Source organism: Ovis aries, chromosome 2, assembly GCF_016772045.2.
Source record: "Ovis aries strain OAR_USU_Benz2616 breed Rambouillet chromosome 2, ARS-UI_Ramb_v3.0, whole genome shotgun sequence".
Taxonomy (NCBI): Eukaryota; Metazoa; Chordata; class Mammalia; order Artiodactyla; family Bovidae; genus Ovis; species Ovis aries.
The window spans coordinates 179,034,263-179,051,846 of record NC_056055.1 but is presented as its reverse complement, the minus strand read 5'-3'; the positions used below and the strand labels follow the sequence as shown (position 1 = coordinate 179,051,846).

General features: G+C 35.3%; 1 protein-coding gene across 1 annotated transcript in view; it reads right to left on the bottom strand.

Moving 5' to 3' along the window:
- Positions 1-8,512: 8,512 nt before the first annotated feature.
- The window catches only part of ACTR3 (actin related protein 3), a 53,162-nt gene continuing 44,090 nt past the window's right edge, over positions 8,513-17,584 (bottom strand). Inside the window, exons 8-12 of the mRNA XM_015093450.4 lie at positions 16,990-17,163; positions 16,459-16,551; positions 16,184-16,309; positions 11,147-11,230; positions 8,513-9,738 (exon numbers count right to left, since the gene is read on the bottom strand). Of these exons, the coding sequence (XP_014948936.2) occupies positions 9,643-9,738; positions 11,147-11,230; positions 16,184-16,309; positions 16,459-16,551; positions 16,990-17,163 (573 nt within the window). The 3' untranslated portion in view covers positions 8,513-9,642. The remainder of the gene's footprint in view (positions 9,739-11,146; positions 11,231-16,183; positions 16,310-16,458; positions 16,552-16,989; positions 17,164-17,584) is intronic.

The window sequence follows — 17,584 nt, the reverse complement described above, 5'->3', positions numbered from 1 at the left end:
CTCTTCAGAGCCCCTGAAACCACCACCAAACTGTTTCAAAAGTCACTCTTAAGGGCTTTTGTGTCTTAAGAACACTTCCCACTCACTGCATCATGAAATGCTAACACACTGGTAGGGCATGTCTATAAATTGGTCTGGTGGGTGTAAACCAGCAGACAGTACAAAAAGCTATAGTTCACAAGACATGCTGTCTGCATACATAAAAAGACATGGCACTAGAATTTCTGAGTTTAATAATTCTAGGGTAAATGTACTACAATGTGGTGAACACAAGACTTCTTTACTGATGTTCTGGGCTTTCCTGGTGGTTCAGATGGTAAAGAATCTACCTGCAATGTGGGAGACCTGGACTCAACCCCTGGATGGGGAAGACCCCCTGGAGGAGGGCATGGCAACCCCCTCCAGCATTCTTGCCTGGAGAATTCCCATGGACAAAGTTGTCTGGTGGGCTACAGTCCATGTGGTTGCAAAGCTGGACATGACTGAGCGACTAAGCACAGTACTGATGTTCTACTATGCCCTGTTGACCAGCCACATCTAGGGCAACTGGCCCTGATCTCAAAACAGACAAATGTTCAGAGGCAGAAGTGATGACAGACGTCAGCAAGGCCTCTCCCCATAAAAGATTGCTTTCAGTCAATTTGTAGAGCTCCTTCTTGAAACTGGGAGACAAGAGACATGCATTACTGCAGCTGTGTCACAGAGCCAGAGGTCTCCTGCCTGGTGCAATGTGCAAGTTCTTTCTCCAGAGTATCTCAAGGTCACTTAAAATCCTAGTATCTATGTATTGTCAAGACAATACACAGGCATTTATTCCACTTCGTAAAACATTTGCATTAAACTTCAGGTAGCTCTATCTCAATCTGAAGTGACAGCCCTCAAACTCACAATAAAGCATTCTTTTAAGAGTTAGCTTTAGGCTTGTTCTACTGGAGTTCACCTTGCACATTTTAAGAGGAAGCAATGGGAGAAAACCTAACAGCACATAAGGAAATAAAAATGCTTCTTTGATACAGTATAACTTCAGTTCATTTCTTTGCTACTAAGGCTCAAGGCCACTTATTAATACTGAAGGAACTTTAATCATCTCCTTTTGCTATTGGTGCTCATTTTGAGAATATAAAGGGCCTAAGAAGGAAAGCTGCTGGGGAATGGGAAATGATCTTGCCAAGAATGTAGGTGACATAGAGCACACAGCCCCTGGTCTAAGAACACCATAAATTCCCAGTTCTTGTTGTAATTTTATGATGGCAGTAAAAAAAAAAAAAAAAAAAAAAAGTTGAGATTTTCTGTTGCAAAGGACTAACCAATGTCCAGAAAAGGGTATACATACCTTGAATACATTCTGGAATATAAAACTGAAATCACAATTCTTAGGCCAAACCACAGTACCTCAGATCAGACTAAAATAGGAAGAGCAACTGGCCAAACCAATTCATGCTATTGTCACCCAAGGTTCAGTTTGATGGGTAAAACACACCACCTCAAGGAGTTCTTGATCACATATTGCTAAATGGAGGTAATTTTTAATTTTTTTTTTTCCTGGTAAGAAACCTTCATTTACCCTTTACATATTAACCTTAGAAAACTTAAGTTGGTGGGTGTCTCAAGTCTGCATGTATTTAAGACAATTAACAAATCATGTATTTGTAACATGAGATGTAACCAATCTTAGACTTCTTTGACTTTGCAATTAACTTGGCATTTTTCCAATGATCTACATCACTAAAGAGAAACTGAACAAAGCCTAACCTTAAAGAAGAGTTCAGGTAGCAAATACCACTTCTGTTTTGCTATTATAGTCCCTGCATCTTGAACAGTATTTAGCATACAGAATGTTCCAAACAAATACTGCAGAATAAATCACACTCTGAATGATGAAAACAGCCTGAGGAATATTTCATTTTTAAAAGTCATGCTGAAAATGGCATCCTTTAAATGGGAAAGTGAATGTTTTTGGTATAACCCAGATCCAAACTGCTCTTGACAGCAGCGTATCTAATCGAAATATATTCATTTATTAATGGAGAAGACAGAGACATCTAGTGGATGGATTCAAAGACTAAAACTCAAAAGCTACCTCTGCTACTCCTTCCATCTGTTAAATGTCTTTTAAGTCATGTGTCTTCTTTGTGAAATAGGTAAAAACAAGTAGTACCTTCAATTTCAAGAATACAAAAATGCTAAAGATTAAGTGTAGTCTCCTACATGGGGTTTTAAGAAGTCGTTATTTTTTTCCTTGGGGAAAAAGTACTTAAAACCATTTAATTCATTCTTCCAGTGCCTTAAGGAATAATGTCCAGAGTTGTTACTTCCATTTTATAAAAGTGGAAAAGAAAATTAGGTAGGAAAATAGTAATGCTCAGATCAAATAACCATATATGTATTTTTTTAGATATATCAGTGACAGATGAATTCAGACATACAACTCAAATGCAATCCAAATGTGAAATCATTAGCAAATCCTTGAAGTTATTAAAATATAAAATATACATAAAGTGTTGAACTACTTTTTCAATGAATCATCTTGTAAAAGATGAATTTTAAAGACAGCTATAAATGGATATGTAAATTTTTAATCTGTGCCAAATTTGTGACCTATTTTTAAAACAGATATCCCCTGCCTGCATCATAAGTATTCTTTTAAATTACTGGATCAAAACAATGACAAGATCAGAAATATCATTTCCACAAGTCCTTTTTGAACCAGATCTTTTCTCCAAGAAATATTTGAGCACTTCCTACATGCCATGATAACTTCCTAACATTATCATAAACTTCACTTTTATTTGTAGTCTAAAAATGCTTTCTGTTTTTAAAACCAGTTCAGGTACTAAATAAAAATAGTTATGCCACTGACAAATTTAAATTTCTGTATTAGTGAGAACTGAAATATGGTACATAAATTTAGCATTTTAGAGCTACATGGCCAAAATGCATAAGAGCTCAAATATGCCATTTCACCTACGTTGGGACAGTTTAAAATTCCAAAGCTTGTTCTGAATATGAAGTGTCCTTTACTTTCTTTTTAAAGACCACTGCCTCTTAACATCTAATTCTGTCTCAAATAGACATCCTGATAGGCTCTTAATATTCATTCAGCCCTTTGGCCTGGTAACTATGGGCATCATGCACAACTTGGTAGACAATGAGTCACTTAATACCTTCCTCTTCTAAACAGCATCTAGCACAAGAGTGCTGGTAGGAGCTCTCCCAAGAGAATGAGTGGTCTGAGAGGCTAAGCAATGTTGCCAAATAAATTTTGGAAAAAAACCCATATGCTATTCAATATAAACAAGTATCATTCCCAACAAGTCTTCTGCCACTACTAAAGTGGTCTCACACAGTCAATGTGTTTCCTCATCTATAAAGTGAGTTTAAGTAGACCAAACTTTGAAAATTCCCCAGTGATACCAATGTCAATCTGGGTGTGATATCAACCTTAAGTGCATCAACTTTTAAGTCAGTGTTTGAAGGAGACACCTTCTCATCTTATGCCCCACTCTTCAAACTTGTCTACAATCACATGCTCACTCTTTGCCCAACTACTAATCATTTCACAGGCTGTTTCTTCTATAACTAAAACATCTTCCCCATCTACTCTCCAACTACCAAAATCTTATTCTTCTTTCAGGATCTCAGGAAAGACCAGCAGTATTTCAATACTAAGTGCCCTGTGAAGTACTTTCATCATCTCATGAATGTATGTGATATCTCAGCTAAGCATCATGGCACCAAAAACAAGTCTCGGATTTTTTTTTACTGCCCAGCCTTCTGAACAATGGATTATTAAGAATTTGTTTGGGAATGATACCATGTATGGCCAATAAGAGAAAGATTGTGTGGTTCTAATTCAGTATTAACTTTCTAATAAACCTCCAATAAATTAACAGCCTACCATACCACTGACTTATTAATTGAAAACGGAGGCAATTTTGAAGTCATTACCTCTAAATAAATTGGTTTAAAATGAAATTTGAACAAATCATAACTGATCAATAAAAACCAGAGCTAGAAATCAGTGTTTTTTTTACTGTTGATACTGTTACAAAACATTTCAGGACATTTCAATTAGCCTTGTACAATGCGATGATTTTGAGAGACATGGTCATTTACATCAGAGATTTCAAAATGATCAAAGACCTAGTTAAGGAACTACTGAAAATCTACTTCAGAAAATTTGATTACTTAAATGATTCCCCACTATTTTATGTAAAGTGTCACTGTTTTACTTTTAAGGCAAAAACTACTGGCATTAAAAAACATTAATAATTCAGTCTTAAGTTTTCTGATAGATACTTTTTAACGAAAAAAGCTATATACTCAAGTAACTCAAAGTTTTCATTTCAAAGTGAAAAATGGCTTTTATTCAGTCATCTATCAGACACTGCCTAACCACCACAATGTGCCAGGAAATACTGTAATGCCCTAAAAAGAGCATATGGAAGACAAACCCTACTGTAAGATTTCACTTTTGTCAACTATTGTTGGATAACATTTATCAGTATTTTAAGAATCTCAGGCACACAGAAAATACTAATTTTAAACCATAAAGTATTGGAAGTGTCACTCAGTCGTGTTCTACTCCGTGACCCCATGGACTGTAGCCCACCAGGCTCCTCTGTCCACGAATTCTCCAGGCTAGGATACTGGAGTGGGTAGCCAGCCATTCCCTTCTCCAGGGGATCTTCCCACTCCAGGAATCAAATTGGGTCTCCTGCATTGAAGGCAGATTCTTTACCTTCTGAGCCATCAGGGAAGCTAATTTTAAACCACAGCCACACTTATATTGGGCTTCCCAGGTCGGATTGTTGATAAGAACCTGCCTGCCAATGCAAGAGACTAAGAGATGGGTCAGGAAGATCCTCTGGAGAAGAAAAGGGCAACCCGCTCTAGTATTCTTGCCTGGAGAGACCCACAGACAGAGAAGCCTGGTGGGTTACAATCCATAGTATCACAAAGAGGCAGACAGGACTGAAGTGACTTAGCACACTTACATTGTGTGTGTATTTTCCACTTCACCTGAGTTTTCTCCCTAAAATCCACTACCACTACCACCATCTTTACAAAAAGAAATTCTAAGTTAACATGGTATTTCGCAAAACTCTGGGCAAAATATTCCTCACTCCTCCGAGAGCATCTTTACTAATACATTAGCCTTTGAGCTCAGGGCAGATGTTCTATTCACCTTCATGCAGTGCCTGAATCACAGTATGTAGTCAAGAAATGCCTGTGAGATTAGAGGCCCCAGATTTGATGCACTATATAGAGTATAAATGAGTTGTAGTGTCTGAATAAAACTAAAACTATTTTGACTCAGCATCTTAGCTTTAAATGTAATATATAAAAATCACCAAAAGTGAAGAAACACTGGAAAACAGTACAAGAATAATAATTTGCAAAATCAAAACTAAAGAACAATACTTTTCTTCTTCCTAATTTTTAATTTCCTTATTTTCTTCTTTCAGGTTTTTTTCCAATTGCCACTTTTTCTAAATCATTTATTTCTATTTTTCTTTTTTTTTTTTTTTACTGTGCCTGTGACACTGGAACAATGTTAAAGTAATTCTAAATTCAAATAGGTGTTATTTCCTTTCAGCTCCAAGTTAAAAATTTATCAGTTAAACTGCGTTATGGCATAGAGAATACCAAAGACAACCATAGATTTTAACTTGTTTTTGTCAAGGTTCTACCAAGACCAAGCAGGTTATAAAGAAAACTCTGGAATGCTGGGAGAAAATGTGGAAGAGAGATGAACACTTATATAGTACTGAGGTGTTATTAACAATGAGTAGCAGAAATCCTTTTCCACTAACGTCTAAAAACTTTTCATACTTACAAGCAGATCTAATCATTGTTGCTTAAGGTTAGCTTAGATGTGATATGGAACTAATTATAAAAATAAAGTCTTTATTTTCTGAATTTGCTGTGAAAAGTTCTTTATAAACTCTGAATAACAACTCTGCACCAGGCCACCTATCTAGACTAAGTGCTATTACACAGAAACATATTCTAAAGCACAGGATTCCAATATGAACGAGAGAATGCTTCACTCCTAGAGTCGGCACATATTTTGGTTTGTATGTTGGCAAATATATTTAGTCCCCATTAACTGAAGCTGAGATTCTTGGTGCTAACAGTTAAAGAAGAGACTGCCAAGGGCTATCCAAGGTACTCAAGCTTACTGATGATGAATTACAAAATATCAGGGAGTACGGGGTCACAAGAGTCAGAGATTGGATGGTAAGAAAATCAGAAATTCACTGGACTTCACTAGTGACAGGAAGTCCAGTATTTATAACAGCACTCTTTACAATGACACAAATAAGCTTTTACATTACAAATAATTTCCTCAACATTGTTACAAGTACTCTAGTACCACCTTTAGGGTTATCTGAAAGTTTTTATTCATATAGATATATTCTCTAGGACTTCTCTAGAGATTAAGAATAGAGAACATAACAGCCTATTATCCACACAGTTCATTTTATTTCTGAAGGTATTTCTAGAAACTGCAAGAACAATTTATTTCCATTTGTTAAAGTAGCTTTGAAAACAAACCAAAAAATGTATATTAAGGGACCTGAATAGATTAACTGCCTTATCTCTTATCAAAAAGGAAGATCGATCAGAACAGGATGATTACTTGCAGTATACACCATTTAGAGATTTTAAGGGTAAGCTATACTTACCAAAGAGTAAACATCATGTTAGAGAGAGCCATCATCTATTTTATTTCCGTCCGTTAGTATTTCCAATTGATTAAAAGTCCTGCCTATCAAAAAAGAGACCTTTAAAAACATCTTTACAACCACAAACAGATTAATCAAAAAGACTAGGTTATAGTGTCACAACTCATAAAAACTGCATCATTAATCCAGGTAACACTGTGCTGTGCTATGCTTAGTCGCTCAGTTGTGTCCAACTCTTTGCAACCCCATGGACCACAGCCTGCCAGGTTCCTCTGTCCCATGGGGATTCTCCAGGCAAGAATACTGGAGTGGGTTGTCATGCCTTCTTCCAGGAGATCTTTCCAACCCAGGGATCGAACCCAGATCTCCCACATTGCGGGGGGAATTCTTTACCATCTGAGCCACCAGGGAAGCCCAAGAATATTAGAGTGGGTAGCCTATCCCTTCTCCAGGGAATCTTCCTGACCCAGGAATCAAACCAGGGTCTCCCGCATTGTAGGCGATTCTTTACCAGCTGAGCTACCAGGGAAGCTCCAGGTAACACTACTATCTTATATATAAATTGAATTAAGGTCCAGCAAGTTCAAACAATATGTCCATGATTATATAAATAGTTTTTTCATGTTTTAACAATAACAACAGCAATAAAAGTTGAAGGAGTTGTATTATCAATCTGTAGAACTAGAATAAAAATTTCAACAACTGGCTTCAGGCTTCAGTCTGGTGTTTTTCCCATGTAACATGCTTATGCAGTTTCTTTTATCGGTGTTAGAGGTTTTAATCACCTTGGCCAACCTCTACACATATACAACCAAGGGTGCAATAAATTAATGATATACAATGACAGGAGAGATGTAAAGGACGTAAGAGTACTGTTTCTATCATATTATACACCAGGAAACATACAGGAAAGGCTAGAGACTTCTTGTTTCCCCAAGTAAGTTTAAGCTTAAAACAAAATTTCTGACCCTCAAGTTTATTTATTTACTATTCAATCATCTCAGATGGAAAAGACAGTTATGACAATACTAATAATAATACTGTTTTGGGCCAGGAGGATAAAATCTTTAATGCTTATTAATTTAGTTCTGTATCAAAAGATCTTTGAAAAAGCAAAGTGCAGAACAGTATATATAGTAAGCTCTTATTTCTGTAAAACAAGGGAGCTATATTCATTCCCATATGCACAGAAAATTACAAGGACATAAAAGACATTCTAAGAGTGTAATGATGGGAAAAAATGAGACAGGCTAGGGTAGGAAAGAAATCTTTCACTACGTACTCTTTGGTACTACTTGAACAGTTTTTTTTTTTAACAAAAAATTCATGAAATACTTTTTCAAATAAAACAAGATCTTTGATCCTGACAGGATTACCACTTTACAACATACAGTATGTTCCTGACTGTCACACTCAAAGAATTAAGATTCACATAAATGATTAACATAATTTTAAACATCCATATTCACTCTAAATAAAAACTAAAGTTTACTCCTCAGATCTATATTAAAGACAAAAACACTTTAATTGTTCTTTAAAATTTGGACAGAAGTATATATTAATATTAATCCTGTGTGTTATTTTCATGGATAATGAAGTTCAAGTGTTCACTAGTATTACTGTTTAAGTTCTAAAAGCCTATAAAACATCTCTCATTTGTCTTCTATAAATAACTGGCAAAATTTCAAGTTCACAAGAAATTTTCTACCATATATATAGAGAGATTTCAATGAATTCTACTATTTCAACAGAAATAAAAAGCATATAAATATATAAACACAAAGTAGAATGACACTGCTTCTAAAAAAAAAAACATTAGAAAAGGTAATTCAGTTTTAATTTATTTTCATCACTTGTTCTTCATGATCCAGATATTTTAAAATGTAATGAAAATTAACTTTCCATATGTCAGGGACTGGCACTAAAAAAATTTTTGGACTGCAAATGGGTTATACAAATGAAAGTATCAAATGGAGATCCAGTTATCAAAATGAAAGCACTCAACATATTAAAAGTTCACAATTATTTGTTTAGAGCACATAAAAAAGTCAGCTCACTAACCAACTGTTGAGATTTTAAAGAACTATTGCAGAGGTTTGAAGAAAATAGATTTATTAGTTAACTTATAAAGATTAAAGAGCTTGAAACAAGTATTAAAAAGAAATTTGTGCCTTTATTAGAATGGTGTTAGGCTTTAAATATACCAATTTGGGTAATCAAATTATTCATTTTTTAATAAGAAATGACACTACAGAACTGCAATACTGGTCCAACAGTCTTGTCTTTACTTTTCCTTTAAAGCGAGAAAACAGAATGCAAGTAATCAGAAAGCACTAGCAGGCATCAGTTAATCCAAGACACTAGCTTCTTAGTTCCAAAAGCACTTGCAAAGAAAACCACTGGGGGGCACAGGAGGGTGGAAGCACTTCATAATAACTGGAATCCCATGAGTGTGTGTGTACGCCAAGTCTCACAGGCTATTTTTTGTATTTATCCTTTACTTGGTCACTTTTTTTTTTACCCTCAAATACTAGTTTTTCTTTGACTTTTTTTCCTCAAAGTATAAAAAGTATGAAATATAAACAAGCTCTTGCATTGCACACTTCAAAGTGTACAATTCAAGCATTATAGAGCTATCTACATACTGATAAATCCCATCAAATCTCGGATAATTCAATAATATACAAAATACCAGGGCACAGAAAGAACTAAAACCCACTTCTTTTTGATACACGTAAGATTCAAATATTCAATCTAAAGAAAAACACTTAATCATTTTGGCTCTCCTCTACATTCGCATGTTGATATACTTATTAAAATATTCCTGTATAATTAATGTTTGGTCTTATTATTTCAAGTCAGGTTTAAAACCAGCCATCCAGACAAAACAGGTAATCAGAAAGACTATTTCTTCCCCACCTCCCTAACCCCAATAACTATGAAGCCAATTTTACGACATGACTCCAAACACTGGATTGTGACGACAAATGCTAGGTCCAATTTCTTCATAATCCTTTTTGGTGTGGCATACTTGGTAGAACTCAGGCTGAAAATAAAAACAGATTTTTGGAAAGGTCAAAAATGTAACACTTTTCGACATGCTTTAAGATAAATATGTTAAATCTAAAACGTTTATCAGTCCATTCATGGTAGCTGAACAAAGCTTTGAAATTCTAGCAACTGTGACTCAAAATCAGCTACAAGTCTATAACCAAAACTGAAAATGAGCATTTGACAAAAGTCTCTTCAATTCCCCTCCTCAACATCTGTTTCTCCTGAAATTTTTCAATTTTGAAAAAACTGAATGGAATGGAAGGTTGAGTCTCAAATGCCCAACTATTCTGTTGTGGCTTTCCCACACTGTACACTGAAACAAGAAAAGCAGCAGCATTCATATAAGTTACAGGTGATATATTCTAGGTCATGCTCCAAAAACTTCTAGATGAACTTGCTTTCCTCACTGAAGGTCTGGTATAGACAGACTGTTCCATAGTCTATCACCTCATTTCTTCAAGGGGAAAGTTACACACTCAACGAGGTGACAGAGACTTCACAAATGAAGACAATTCAAATTAAGGAAGAAAATAACTTTTACCTCTTATTTTTAAATGCTTTTACTGAAATCCAAGGTTGTATAGTTTTCAATAATTCAAATAAATTTCTTACATTTTATTTTATACTGTGTACTACAAGATAAAGCTAAAAAAGTGAAGTCGCTCAGTCGTGTACAACTCTTTGCGACATCACAGACTGTAGCCCACCAGGTTTCTCCGTCCATGGATTTTCCAGGCAAGAATACTGGAATGGGTTGCCATTTCCTTCTCCATGTACTACAGGATAGAACACCACTATTTACTAGGCAAAGGATGTTAACATTTAAAGTATCTTTCAAAGGGACTTTAAGATGTTTTGGTTTGGGAGAGGTAACTTATTAATTCCCTTGACTCAGTTTAGAACATCATACTTCTTATATGGTAACTCTTAATATTTTAAAATATTTGTACAGAAAAAACAATGACCTTCTGATACCTGTATTACTACAGACTTAAGCCTATGCTCTGCAACAAAAGAAGCTACCACAATGAGAAATCTGCACACTGCAATGAAGAACAGCCCCCAGTTGCTAAAACTAGAAAAAGCCCACATGCAGCAATGAAGATTCAGCACAGCCAAAAATACTACATTAAATAAATTTTAAAAAGAAGTGCTCACTCAAAAAATGTCTAGCAAGATCAACAACAACAAAAAAACCACCCCAAAAAACCAGTAAGTCCAAATGAATTCCACTTTTCAAAAATACTATGTTTATGTGTGTCCAATTTTAAAACTTTGCTGTGCAATATTACATAAAAACTTAAGAAATTTCTCTGTTGCTCTAAATTGTTTAAGTTGATAAATTATTTCATCTTTAAAACAAAAAAGTCAAATTTTAAAGTAAGCTTCATCTCACTTACTGTGGAAGCCAGCATAGATCCTCCAAACCAAACTGCGTATCGTTGCATGTGATGTGTAATGACTTGTACATCAATAGGTTTCGGCTGTAAAAGATATAGTAAGATCAGTTCAATGGTAAACTCATATAACAATTCCTGTATTATTTAACCTTAGTTGTACACACTCAAAAATAAATAAACAAACAAAGATGTGGAGGTGGGGGTGTACATAGGGCAAAACAATGTAACAGAAACAAATTAAGCTAATTTTATTATTTGTTTTAAAAAAATATAACCACAGTAAAGGGAAAAGAACTAATCCAGGTAACCCATGAACACAGTATTAGGACTACGCCCTCAGGGTTAAGTTAAAAACTAAGCAAACACTGAACTCTCATTAGTCAGCCTATGTCTCACAGTGGCATGGATCAATAATTCTGAAACTACTATATATGTATTCTAGGACTGAGCAAACAACAAACATAAGGCTGGTTCCTTACCATCAGAGAAGAGCATTACAAATATGGGAAGGTATAAGGCTAGAATGAACCTTACAGTACTCTGGAACTTCTATTATCAGTATGAATCTGTAGTTTTTAGGTTATACAGAGAGCTAGATTTATATGCATACACACACATACTACATCTGACTGCCAACAAGGCCTAGCTGCCCTGACCCCTCAGTAACAACTGAATATATATCTAGTGTCCAAATCTTGGTTTCTTTTAATTGAAGTACAGTTGGTTTACAATATTGTGTTAGTTTCTGGGTGTACAGCAAAGTAATTCATATCTGTATAGATACATAGATAGATTTCAGATTATTTTCCATTAGAGGTTACTATAAGATACTGAATATAATTCCCTGTGCTATACAGTAAAATCCTTGTTGCTTGTCTATTTTATGTATAAGACAAGAAAAGCATTCTCCACTAAAAAGAACAAGGGTGCCTTGAAATAAAATGGCTGATTTCAAGACTGGAGAAGAGAAAGTACAAGATGAACTTGCAATATCTTGCTATTTCAGAAAGTTAGGATGTACCTGCAGAATACTGGGGCGACAACAAAAGGAATAAAAGCCACCTCTGAAGGATTCTTACTAGTCAAATATGAGAAAGTCTGAGCATCAAACTTAATAATAGTACTAATGATATGTTATATCATAATATTAATGATAGCACCTAGAGAATAACTGAGAAATCAGGAATTCAGGGATATTAATGAATGAATAAGGGGGAAAAACATATTCTTTCTTACAGTAAAATGAGACTATGAAACAAAGAAGAAATAATGGAATTTGCAAAATACCATTTGGCAACTACCACAGCAATAACAAAATATGATGCTATAAGCAGTGGCTGAGACTTTGATGAAAAACAAGACAGTTACACATAATCTGAAAGTATCATCCTATAAGATTCTTATTAAATATAAAGGAAAAAACAATAACTTTATAATAGAGACACCTGACACACTTAACCAGGTGATCAAACTTAACATAAAACAAATCATGCATCTGGCAATCCAATGCAGTAAAAAGAATACAACATCCACTTCTGTACTATTACTGCAAAAAATGCATTATCTGAACCTAATCATAAGAAAATATCAGACAAACCCAAACTGAGAAACAGCTTGCAAAATAAATTTCCTGTAGTCTTCAAAAATACTGAAGTTATAAAAGACAAAAAAAAAAAAGACTACTTTTTCCAGACAAGAGGGAAATGAAACCAAATTCAAACATATGATCTTGGACTGAACCCTAGACTAGAAAAAAAATATATATATATATATTTTGGTTTTGATAATTGTAATGGCCTGTTTTTAGGAAATATATACACTAACATTTAGGGGTAACAGGCTATATTTGAAACTCACTCTCAAATAATTCAGGAAGATACATGTGTCTATTTGTATACATGGATATATTTATAAAAATAGAAAAATAAAGCAAATATGTTAAAATTTGGAAATCTAGGAGAAGAATATATAGGAATTCCACTAGAATTTGCCAACAGTTTTACCTTATGAAATTATTTTGGTATAAAAAAAATTTTTTTAATTTATGTATCACAAAAAGATACGGCTTTTTGTTACTAAAAAAACGCTATTTGACTGTCATTTAAATTGGATTGATGGAAAAAAAAGCAAGATTTAAATACAGATATATAAAGACGTTATAAAGATCCATTTTATAACTACTGAGTAAAATAAAAGAGGAGGTGGAGTACTCTAGTATGTATGATTTTTCCTATATTATTAGATGTTAGCATAGTGCTGACATCACTGAGAGAAAAAAAAAAATCTCTCAGTTCTTAGTTAGAAATGTGTATGAAGCATAAAAATATTTAAACATTTTTATTTAGCTGCAATCAGTCATTAAAAACTAAACCACCACTTTTTACTGTACTCCAACAGTTGAGCTATTTCAAATCCTGAAAGATGATGCTGTGAAAGTGCTGCACTCAATGTCAGCAAATTTGGAAAACTCAGCAGTGGCCACAGGACTGGAAAAGGTCAGTTTTCATTCCAATCCCAAAGAAACGCAATGCCAAAGGATGCTCAAACTACCACACAATTACACTTATCTCACACGCTAGTCGGAGAAAGCAATGGTACCTCACTCCAGTACTCTTGTGTGGAAAATCCCATGGACGGAGGAGCCTGAGCCTGGTGGGCTGCAGTCCGTGGGGTCTCGAAGAGTTAGACACAACTGAGCAACTTCCCTTTCACTTTTCACTTTCATGCACTGGAGAAGGAAATGGCAACCCACTCCAGTGTTCTTGCCTAGAGAATCCCAGGGACGGGGGAGCCTGGTGGGCTGCCGTCTATGGGGTCGCAGAGTCGGACACAACTAAAGTGACTTAGCAGCAGCACACGCTAGTAAAGTAATGCTCAAAATTCTCCAAGCCAGGCTTCAGCAATAAGTGAACCATGAAATTCCTGATGTTCAAGCTGGTTTTAAAAAAGGCAGAGGAAACAGAGATCAAATTGCCAACATCCGCTGGATCATGGAAAAAGCAAGAGAGTTCCAGAAAAACATCTATTTCTGCTGTATCGACTATGCCAAAGCCTTCGACCATGTGGATCACAATAAACTGTGGAAAATTCTGAGACAGATGGAAATACCAGATCACCTGACCAGCCTCTTGAGAAACCTATATGCAGGTCAGGAAGCAACAGTTAGAACTGGACATGGAACAACAGACTGGTTCCAAATAGGTAAAGGAGTATGTCAAGGCTGTATATTGTCACCCTGCTTATTTAACTTCTATGCAGAATACATCATGAGAAATGCTGGGCTGGAAGAAGCACAAGCTGGAATCAAGACTGCCGGGAGAAATATCAATAACCTCAGATATGCAGATGACACCATCCTTATGGCAGAAAGTGAAGAGGAACTAAAAAGCCTCTTGATGAAAGTGAAAGAGGCAAGTGAAAAAGTTGGCTTAAAGCTCAACATGCAGAAAACGAAGATCATGGCACCCGATCCCATCACTTCATGGGAAATAGATGGGGAAACAGGGGAAACAGTGTCAGACTTTATTTTTGGGGGCTCCAAAATCACTGCAGATGGTGATTGCAGCCATGAAATTAAAAGACGCTTACTCCTTGGAAGAAAAGTTATGATCAACCTAGACAGCATATTCAAAAGCAGAGACATTACTTTGCCGACTAAGGTCCATCTAGTCAAGGCTATGGTTTTTCCAGTAGTCATGCATGGATGTGAGAATTGGGACTGTGAACAAAGCTGAGCGCGGAAGAATTGATGCTCTTGAACTGTGGTGTTGGAGAAGACTCTGGAGAGTCCCTTGGACTGCAAGGAGATCCAACCAGTCCATTCTGAAGGAGATCAACCCTGGGATTTCTTTGGAAGGAATGATGCTAAAGCTGAAACTCCAGTACTTTGGTCACCTCATGCGAAGAGTTGACTCATTGGAAAAGACTCTGATGCTGGGAGGGATTGGGGACAGGAGGAGAAGGGGACAACAGAGGATGAGATGGCTGGATGGCATCATCAACTCGATGGACGTGAGTTTGAGTGAACTCCGGAAGTTGGTGATGCAAGGGAGGCCTGGCGTGCTGCAATTCATGACGTCGCAAAGTCGGACACAACTGAGCAACTGAGCTGAACTGAAGGAATAGTTTAAAGATAATCAAAATTTAGGGGCTGAAAGCAGTCAGCTATCATGCAATTCTTCAAACAGCAGTAAACCAGAGTGCTGTATCTACTACTTTCAAGTAATTTGGGGTGACTGAGTCTCGGATGAAGCCCTCATTCTTGGTAATTTTCGAAGTTGCATAAATGTGTTTTATGTAGTAACATATTCTCTGAATCAATGTTTTGCTTCAATATCCCACATATAATGAAAATATAACAAAATTTACTGAAAATTTGTCTTATAGAAAGCAGTCATCTGAGAATTTGAAGTTAATTTTGATTTTTTTGACAGCAAGCCCAAAATTACAGGACAGAAATTGAAAGGTTATTTTGCTGTACCACCAATCTAGTTTCACACTATGAGGCTGCTATTGGAGAGGATAAAGTCAGTGTGTGAAAACAGGTGAAATCACACAACAGTCTCTCTCTTTCAACTCTGCTTTGTTGTCCTGCTATAAAAGGTATTTAATATTTTGTAGACTCATAAAGAATATTATTCCTGGAATATGCAACAAGTATATGTAAATTATATACGTAAATTATTTGTGAGATGAACATTAAAAAAATCTCTCTCATAGCTATGAAAGTGAAAGTGCTAGTCACTCAGTCATGGCTGACTCTGCGACCCCATGACAGCCCACCAGGCTCCTCTGTCCATGGAATTCTCCAGGCAACAATACTGCAGTTGGTTGTCGTATTTTCCAGAAATATAGGTAATATCCTAGAGGAATAGAATGACCAAGAATATCATGGATATTAATCTATAAAATTAACCACTTTCCATTAGGTACCTCAGGCTCCTCTTACCTTCCAAAGAAAGCTGGCAGACATTCTACATTTCCAATACAATAATCAAGGCACCATCAACCTTTCCACCAATAATTGAGAAAACCTACCTTCAATCTACCACCACTCAATTCCTCACTTAATTTCAGCCTGGCATCTACAGTTCTTTTCAAATCTCTTTGCAAACGACGTCCAAAGTCCCTGAACATGGTTGAACCTCCAGAGAGGACAATATTCTGTATTAGTAGAGAAAAATAAATAAATAGAACTTTTACATAAAGAGAAGTTTAGACGTGTTTTTAAATCTACATTCACCAACAGAGAGAAAATAAACACATTTTTTTAAAGTGTGACTTCGAATAACAATTTTGCTATAAACACTGACCTTGTAGAGAGGACGTCTGACATCAATAGGACAATTCTGAATTACTTCATCTACAACTTCTGAGATAGGCTGGGTAAAGTCTGGGTTAGCAAACTGAAAAGTAAGTTGGACACATGATAGAGATTAGACCACTACTGATTTAAATATCACAATTAAAAATTAAGAAACTTTTCAGTTAAAAAATAAAAGGACTTCTAGAAATAATAAATTCTGGTCTCTAATTCAAATTAAAGACACTGAAATCAGAAATTTCAAAAGAAATAAAAATAATGATTACATATACCATTTCATAAACATCGGATTAGCAAAAATGTAAAGCCAAACACATACTATGACCCAGCAAAGATCTATATAAATAGGAATACTTTACAGTGCTGATGAAAACATACATTGATGTAAAGATTACTCACTATAGCACTTTAGTATTCAAAAGAAAAGTTCCTGAGATTAACTCTCTCTGATACTATTAACCAATATTTTCTGCAGCATAATTCAAAACAAGTCTATCTTAAAAAAAGAAACAAAACTTACCTCTGGATGAAAAAAGATTTCAGGTCCCAAGAATCTCTCATATCCAACATCAATGGAAAACTCTTTCTTTGAAATAGCATTGATTCCAGTATACTGTTTAATCCACTTTGATCCATCTGTATCATACTTGTTAAATTCTTTTACTAAGTCTGGGCAGACATAACTATAGCGCTCCTAGAAAACGAAGAGTAATTTTTCCCTCTTGTTTTAGGAAAAGCAAAACAGAATGGTATTTATTTTCAGTTAACTAACATCAAATGAAAAAATATCTTCAGAAAATAAAATTCAGAGACTAAGATGAAGAAAATTTTATGATAGGATGTTATCATATGTATAGTACAAATAAACAGCTCATCTCCTGGGCTTCACATACAAATAGAATAAGACTTAACAAAGAGTCGATTTCTAATATTTCAGTGCTACTTCATGAAAGCACTCATTAATGTCATACAAAATTTTATACTGTTTCAATAATTAAAGGACTTTATATTTTATCAAAGAGAAAACATAAAATACACAAAGAATAGCAGAATAAATACCTGACATAACCACACAAATTATAATACAGTAAGAGGTACAAATTATTAGGTATAAA